Source organism: Hylobates moloch, unplaced genomic scaffold (assembly GCF_009828535.3).
Source record: "Hylobates moloch isolate HMO894 unplaced genomic scaffold, HMol_V3 SCAFFOLD_8, whole genome shotgun sequence".
Lineage (NCBI taxonomy): Eukaryota > Metazoa > Chordata > Mammalia > Primates > Hylobatidae > Hylobates > Hylobates moloch.
In genome coordinates, this window is record NW_026652283.1 from 78800789 (window position 1) to 78808883 (window position 8095).

The 8095-nt window shown below is 57.0% G+C and overlaps 1 protein-coding gene across 4 annotated transcripts in view; it reads left to right on the forward strand.

Annotated features, from left to right (window-relative positions):
* CUNH3orf18 (chromosome unknown C3orf18 homolog) overlaps positions 1 to 3468 on the forward strand; it is a 12862-nt gene extending 9394 nt beyond the window's left edge. For all 4 annotated transcript variants that reach the window (XM_058442720.1, XM_032161454.2, XM_032161451.2 and 1 more), the window contains 2 exons: positions 454 to 601; positions 1763 to 3468. In XM_058442720.1, the coding sequence (XP_058298703.1) occupies positions 454 to 601; positions 1763 to 1843 (229 nt within the window). In that variant the 3' untranslated portion in view covers positions 1844 to 3468. The remainder of the gene's footprint in view (positions 1 to 453; positions 602 to 1762) is intronic.
* The last annotated feature ends 4627 nt before the right edge of the window (positions 3469 to 8095 follow it).

The following is an 8095-nucleotide window of genomic DNA, read 5'->3' on the forward strand; positions in this document are numbered from 1 at the left end:
AGGATTCTAGATAACTGGGTATAACCCTGGGACTGGGGATGGGCAGGGAGGGGGAAGGCTGGGATTACTCCCACCCAACTGCCCAGCCGCCCTTGCCCTGCTGCTCTGAGCTAACTGCTACTGGCTCCCCAGTCCCACCTGAGACTCAGACACTGTGGATTACAGCAAGGCCCTAGCCTAGGTGATCCCTGTGGGGCCCATGGGTGACAGCTACTTGGCGTATGGCCTTAACCTGGAGTGGGTAACTGCTGCCTCCCTGGCTACCCATTTAAGGGGTTGAGCTGGTACTATAGGTGCAAATATGTCTGTCATTTGTTCCCATTTCAAGGGAAATCTTAAGGCCCTAAGCATGGTCGTGTGCTGTGGCTCAGCTAGTCAGGAGGCAGGGCCTGGAGGGCTGCTGGGAGGGAAAGGGCCTGCCCTGTCCCCAGCAGCCTTTGCCCCCATCCCCAGGCTGGAGAAGCTACGCCACCAGCTCATGCCCATGTACAACTTCGACCCCACGGAGGAACAAGATGAGTTGGAGCAGGAGCTGCTGGAGCATGGGCGGGACGCCGCCTCCGTGCAGGCTGCTACTTCTGTGCAGGCCATGCAGGGCAAGGTGGGCACTGACCAGGTTCCCCACCCCGCCTGCAGCATCCTCTGTCCTCCACCCTCACCCTCCCTCCTTTCTCATGCAGCTTTCTAGCACCTGCCTTGTGGTCAGATGGCAGGTATTGGGTACATGGCTTTTTCCAGATTTGTTCAGAAAGTGGTCAGATTGCTCTGGGGCCACCCACAAACTCACAGCGCAAGGCCAGGCCGAGGCAGTCCTGGGATCCAGCCTGGCTCTGCCCCATAGCCTGCTGATCCTGGGAGCCCCACTGGCATCTCTGAGCCTCAGTGTTCTCATCCACAATTGAAAATCCTAATTCTTGCCCCATGTGCCCCCACGTACTGGTTAGGAAAGTAGGAAAGGACTAATGGGGGAGATTGTTGGCGGCTAGGACCCCAGGTTCCTCTGCTTCCTGAGGGTCCGTGGTCCTGAGTGGGTTGTGGATGGGGCCAGACTCTTGGGCAGCGGTACCTCTGAGTAGGCTGGTGGATTCCCAGTGGCTGACAGACCCAGGCATGTGAAGATCCCAGCCAAACTTGCCTCCTGTGTCCAGAGGGATGGGTACCTGTGTGGCCATCCTGCTGTAGCCACTGGGCTGCCTGACCACTTGCCACCATTTCCCCAAATCCGCAAGGGCCAGAGCACCATGAGCAGGCCTGGCCTGCCCCTGACTCATCCAGCCTCTTTGCGTCTTCTTGGGCTCAGAAAGAATCCAGGCTGGGAGTCTGAAGACCCTTTGGTTTTGCCACCAGTTCTGCATCACCTGGGTCAGGATATATTGCCCCCTTGGGATATTCAGGAACTCACACTGAGAACCTTGGTCCACCCAGCCGCTGGGACTGCTGGCCACTTGACACTTGTTTCCCGTGTTCCTCCTTGTACCAGCCCCTGTGCTAGGGCCTGGGGGTACAGATCCCCCGCTGGGAAAAGGTGATGCATGCATAATGAAATCAACACAGTTGCCTCCAAGGTGACAGGGCAAGCTGGGGAGGAGTCATCTGAGCCAAGTCGTATTTATAGGCTGAGCTTGCAGGGAGGGCATTCCAGGCAGAAGCCATTGCTAGTGCCAAGTATAAGCAGGCACCAGGAAGTGAGGGTGAGGTGACCGGGCCAGTGAGTGCATGGCCTTGCCCATGGTCTCTGATGCCCTTGCCTGTCTTCCTGCAGACTACTCCGCCCTCCCAGGGCCCACTGCAGAGGCCCAGCCGGCTGGTGTTTACCGATGTGGCCAATGCCATCCATGCGTGAGTGGCCTGGGACAAGCCTGGACTTCTGATAGAGACCCGCCACGGTGCCCACAGAGCTCCCCACTCCCTGATTGTCAAGACCTACTCTGAAGATCTGCCCTGCCAAGACATGAGAGGGCTGAGCCAGGCCCCAGCTATTCTCCAGACCCACCTGCTGACTCTAGACTCTAAGAGAGGGCCCTAGCCAGGTTGGACTTCTGACCACTGACTTCTCCTGACCTGAGGGCCCTGGCACAGAGGGCATCCCTCAGGCTGAGAAGGTCAAGAGCCTCTGCTGGCTTCCTCATCCCCTGTCCAGATCCCTCACAGCAGGGTCTGCCCCATTAATGTGGAGGAAATGGGGGAGATACAGAGTGGGAGGGATTGGGGGAGGAAAGGGGAGGTTTCCCTCTGTTAGGGAGAGACCTGTTTTTTGGAATCTGGAGCCTCCTCTGGGGTGGGGAGAGGAAACCACCCAAGCTATAGGGACAGGGTAGGGCAGCACCTGTTATGGGCCCTGAGAAGCCCAGAGATGGAGCTGAAACTGTCCAGTATGCAAGGATGCCAGGAGAAGGGCAATTCACACCCAGGGTCCATCCATACTACAGGGGGTCCAGGAGGTCTCCCAGCCACCCATCCTTGGCAACCAGATGTTACCGGGGCCAAGCTAGGATGGGAGCTGAGGGGGAAGGAAGTAGGGGAATGGAAGTGGAAGGATACAGCTCCCCGCCAGACCTGCCGAGAGGCCTCATGCATGTGCATGAGTGTGCCCATGGGCGGACATGTGCCTGTCCCAGCACAGCGGGCAGGATGAGATTGTCCACACTGGCCCCACCCTCCAAGTCGACCTCTACCCCATGTTATATAGTGGAGCATCAGGGTAGGCTATCTTTTCTGCCTTCAATCTTCAGGGACTGCAGGGAAGAGGGAAGCACGCACGGCATGTTTCCTCTCTCCACTGCATTGCTTCACTGAGTTCACCTGCTTCTGAAAACGACTCCCTGTCTTGGGCTCTACTGAGGATCTGGGGTTGGGAGAGGCTGTTGGTCTGAGGGCAGTAATCACAGGCTGCAGGCTAGAGGGGGCAGTTATGACTGCCTGAAAGCGAGTGAGGGATTGCACCTCAGAAAAACATCTAAAAAACGTAGTCTATGTTTGAATTCCCCACCTCCATCCCATCTATGGGAAGAGCCGTTCAGTGTTTAGAGAGTGGGGAGATGGGTCCCTGCACTTGGCCTCTCCATAAGCCTTGGAGGGTCAGGGCTGATACCAGGGGTCCTGGCAAGGCATTGGGCAGAGACAGACCCCAAGAGCGGGCATTTTTTTACGCTGGGCATACATATGCACACAAGCATGCACAGAGGCATGTCCTGTGCCCAGCCTGTCCACCGTCACTGTCCGCCACTGCTTGGAGGGGATGCAGGGGTAGTGTATGCAGACCTTCCATTGGGCAAATGCCATGTGTCAGGAGGGAAGGGCCTAGGAAGCCCCCATGGGGAAGGTTCTGGATTTATTCCCTCCTCTAAATGCTGTAAATACGTTAGCACTTGAGTCGACTGGAGGCTGCCAGGGATTCAGGATGCAAACAGCTGTAATTTAACCCAGAGCAGCTCCATGTGAGAGCATTAAAGATGTAATGAAGATGTTTACATGGAGAGAGTGTGAGCCTGTGACACTTGGGGTGTGGAACCCTAGGAGGGGCAGGATGGGTGAGGGGCTTTGGGGGGCCTGGGGATAGTTGCTTGGATCACAGCTATGAGGTGGCAGCCCAGGTTTCTCTTGAGCCATCTGAGGAAATGCCTCTGGCCCTGACTTCGAGGTTGCCCTGGGGCTTCATGTCTCAACTGTGAATTGAGGTCCCAAGGCCTGCCACCCCCTAGGGTGGAAAGGTCAACTGGACAGGACCTTGTGGGAACGGGGGAGGAAGGGGGCTTGAGCCCCAAGGGCCCCGGGGGAGGTATGGCACCTCGGGACCCATAGGAGCTGGGTCTGAAACACGAAAGGAAGCAAAATAGTGTGGCTTTTTTCTGGAGCACAAGGGTGCAGGGGAAGGGTGGGGTGTGGGAAGCCATTAGGGTCATCTGTGTGGAACCCACCTGCAGGGTTCAGAAGGGTTTGGGGGGAGAATGACACTAGGGTGACCAGCCATCCTGGTTTTCCCAGGGCTATTCCAGTTTTAGCCCTGAAAGTCCCACAAACCAGGACTCTAAGTGACATCCAGGCTCTCCCCAGAGAGCTGAGCCTTCAGGCCAGCGTCATGGAAATAAGGGGCGGGCGAGCCCCTGCTCCCCCAGTTCCACGATGGAGGGCTGAGCTAGAGGAAGGGGCTGGGGGACAGGGCCTTAGGTGAGGGGAGGGCCACGTGCCCATGAGCCAACCACACTGGGGTCACAGCTCAGCCTGTCAGTGATGGCCTTGATCTTTGGAAGAGGTCTCCTTCCCTCAGCAGATTGGCAGGATTCTGGAGGGGCATGGAGTGAGAGGAAAGGTGGTGGTGGGCTGTGTCCTCCCACCCTGTTGGGTGGCCCTTCAGCCCAGGGATGTGGGAGCTGCAGAAGACCCAGCATCTGGGGGATCCTGAAGAAAAGGGGCCTGTGGAGTAAGGCTGGCTCCCAGGGACCAGGACCTGGACGGTGGCTCCAGGAGGACCCCAGTGCCCATCCGCTCCTGCTGCCTGCCCCATGCCCGTCTCCTGCAGGGCGGGCTTGGCTATATGATGTGCACAGGGCAGCTGTCTCTGTGGGTGCCAGGGCACATGTTCGCACCTCTTGTGCCCTCACAGGCACCTTCTCCCCCTTCCACCCACCTTCTGCTCTCTAGCTGTTATGCCCAGTCCTGCAGGAAAACCAAGTTCCCAGCAAGTTCCCAGGTCTTCCAGAGTGTGGGGTCAATAAATATTGGGGTGAAAGGTTCTGGTTGGTGTGTCCTCCTTGAGGCCTTGAGGCTGGTGTGCTCACCACCCTCAGCCAGGCAGTGGAATGAGATGGAGTCGCCTGCCTGCCTCACTGCTTCTGAAATTGACTATTAAATGGGGCCCTTTGAGAAATGCCCCCTGCCCGACAACACACACACACACACACACACACACACACACACACACACATACACACACACACACATACACACACTTCCATAAGTAAAACCCTTCCTTGGGAGTAGCAACCAGGGCTTGGGCTCAGAAGCTGGGCAGTTTGCAGTAGGTGGTATCTGGGTGGACGCGGCTCGGCGCCTTCAGAGGCCATCTTCTTGTTTAATAAAGTGAAATGTCACCTTCGAGCCAAAGTGAATGAAATAATCCCATTGCCTGGCTGCAGGCAGACACTGGGGACGCCTACAGAATGTAAAGGAAAGTTCTTGCCGGGGAGGGCCCAGAAACTCCAGTAGAGCAGCTTGACCTTGCTGTGGATTCCTTCCAGAAACATTGCTAAGCATCTATCATGAGCCTGGCACCACGGTCCTGAGGGTGAACCCACCTAGACTCTGCATTTCCATTCTAGATGGAGGAGACAGATGTCAAATAGGAAAAAACGTGTGTGTGTGTGTACACACATAACACACATTCTATAGGTCTATATATCTCTATATCTACAGCTGTAGGAAAAAGAAGGTGGGGTGGGGCACGGTGTGCCTAGGGATTTTATAGGCTGACGGCAGACACCCCCACCCCATCCTGCCCAGCTGCACCCCTCAGCAGGCCTCAGTGTGGAAAGCCGTGGTCAATAATATGTGGGGGAACCCTAGGAGATGCTGTTTTGACATTCCCACACACCTTGTCCTCTGAGGGCTCAGGACAGGGGACCTTAGTCAACCAGGGGACACTCTAAAAGGCCAGAGTTGCTGAGAAAAGAACAAGTGTGTAGACATCAGCTGCAGGGAAAGGAGGAAGGGAGGGGGAGAGCATGGAGACCCCTTAGGTGGGGTGGGACCAGGATGCCATCCCACCCGGGCCTGGGTCTGCCCGTGGCACCTTCTCTCACCTCCCCTCAGCCATCAGAGCTCCTTGGCAGCATTCCCTGCCCCCCTCACCCCAGGCGCTTCGGTCCTGCAAGTGGAAGATCAGGGCAGGTGTCAGTGCTCCCCAGGAACAACTCCCTGCCCCTCTCCCCCAACCCAAGGGAGCTAAGGGAAGGGCAGCAGGTATACAGGGAGGAACAAGAAGTGGGTGTCCCCTCCCCCATCACAGAGAAAACTCTAGGGCTACAGCCTTCAGCCCAGGAGAAGGTCTGTTGGGGAAGCAGAGAGGGAGGCGGAGCTGAGACCTATCTGGGTAGGGGGTTTCCTTTCCCCAGCCCCTGGCTTGGGGAAAGCAGTCTGTGTCAAAGAGACCTTCTGCCGGGCGAAGGAGGAGGACCTGCTTCTCAGGTCTGCCCTCAGCTTTGAAGGATCCCCCTCTCTCAGGGTTCTGCTGGGAAGGTGATCCTCTGGGAGCCTGGGGCCGAGGTTTCTGTCTGGAGATGTTACCCTGAACTCAAATCTGCAGACAGGGGAGGGAGGTCCAGACAGTCTTTACTCTGAGGCCAGGGGGCCCCCTCCCTAGCCTCACCCAGGGGATACCAAGGCCTTCAGTAAGCCAGGTCAGCTCTGATCAGTCGATCATAGCCTGAGCCAGATGTTCACATTTTGAGCAAAATCTCAGGTAGTCCAGCACACCATTTAACTTGAAAGCAAAGTGAAAAATCACACAAGGGCCTCCCTGGCATCTCCCTCATGCCAAGTCCACAGGAGGAATCGAGCACTTTCTGTATGCTCATCCATGTGCTTGGAGGTGAGTGAGGGCTTGCCCGCCTTGACAGCCAAGTCTGCTGGGTCGGAGAAAGTCTGCTGACTGAGTTGCTCCCAATCTCCAAGAGTTGCATTGAGGGAGACCTGCCTGGAGGAGGCAGAGGAGCAGGCACCAGCCACCTTCATTTTCTGCCTGACTCATCAGGACCTGGGTTGCAGGCCAGGACGTGGCAGCCTCTGCTGCCCATTCTGTGGGTGTGGCCGTAGCTGTGACAGATGTGGCACAGGCTGTCTAGCAGTGGAACAGAACAACAGAACCCAGTGAGAAACATTCTCTACCCGTGGCGTTTCCCAAGAAACCTAGTTGAGTGCTGCTCTCTCTCCCAGCAGGCACAGCAGCATCCAGGAGGTGCCACACTCCTGGCTGATCCTCCCGTGCAGTAACACCATCTTCCCTTCTCTGGGTTCAGCTCGTGGCCCAGCAGAGCAGCCCCTCATTCCCAGCCTGGGGAACCCAATAACATAAAAGCCAGTCCCACCAAGGGGGTGTTAAGAGGGCAGGTCGCCATTTAGAAGCCACCAGGCCTGGGCTGCTGGACGGCCCCAGTGGGCTAGACCTGCAAGAGCTGCCCAGCCCCGTTTACCCATGAGGAACTGGGTGGTCGGAGGGGCTGAATGAAGTGTCCATGATTGCCCCACTGTGTGGGGCTTTGGAGCCCCGTGCTATCTGCTCTTCCCACAACACCAAGAGAGAAAGTGAGGTTGGCAGCCACTTGGCCCCTTACCACAGTTCTTGGTACCAACTTCAGGCTTGCCCTGCCTGAGGACTTTGGGGGCTGCAGAAGAAGATGGCCACATGGTTCCAGCCTGGGTGAGCAGGCAGAGCCATGGGGAGGGGAGCTGGGGTGAAAGCTCTAGAAAGAGCAGGTCCTGGGCCATAGAGGGAGCAAGAAATGGGGGTGAGGGGGTTGTTCCTCGGGAGTCTCAAGGTTCAGGCCCCAGTCCTGGATTTGGCATGAACTGACCAAACCAGGAGGGGGGATCTCTTCCCTCCCCTGGCCCTCCGTTGACTCATTTGTAAAGTGGGCAAAGCAATCCTGCCCTTTTTTCTGCCCAGGCACGGGGAGGTGGGAGGCAGGAATTGCTCGGAGAGTTTGAAAAGGGAAGGCCTAGGTGAAGAGGGGAAGGGGTTAGGGGCTGTCATCTGGGCCCACCTTCAGCCTGGCCAAGCTCCAACAAGGCTCAGGGTCACTAGGTGCTTCCCCCTCACTGGGAATCTTGGAGAGACAACCTGGGAAGAAGACAACGATTCACAGCCTCTCCAGCCACACCAAATATAACTGCTTCCCAGGCCCTGAAGTCTCCCAGGTCTAAAGTGGAGGGCAAGGAGTGGTCCTTGGAGGGGGATTTGGATGAAGTCTTCTTGGGGACCTCACATCTTTGATTTTAGAGAGGGCAGGGGGTGGTGGATATGAGAAGGAGGCCTGCCTGATGCTCCTGGGCACCACCTCTGCCCGTCTGTCCTAGTGACAGAAGAAGACACAGTTCAGCC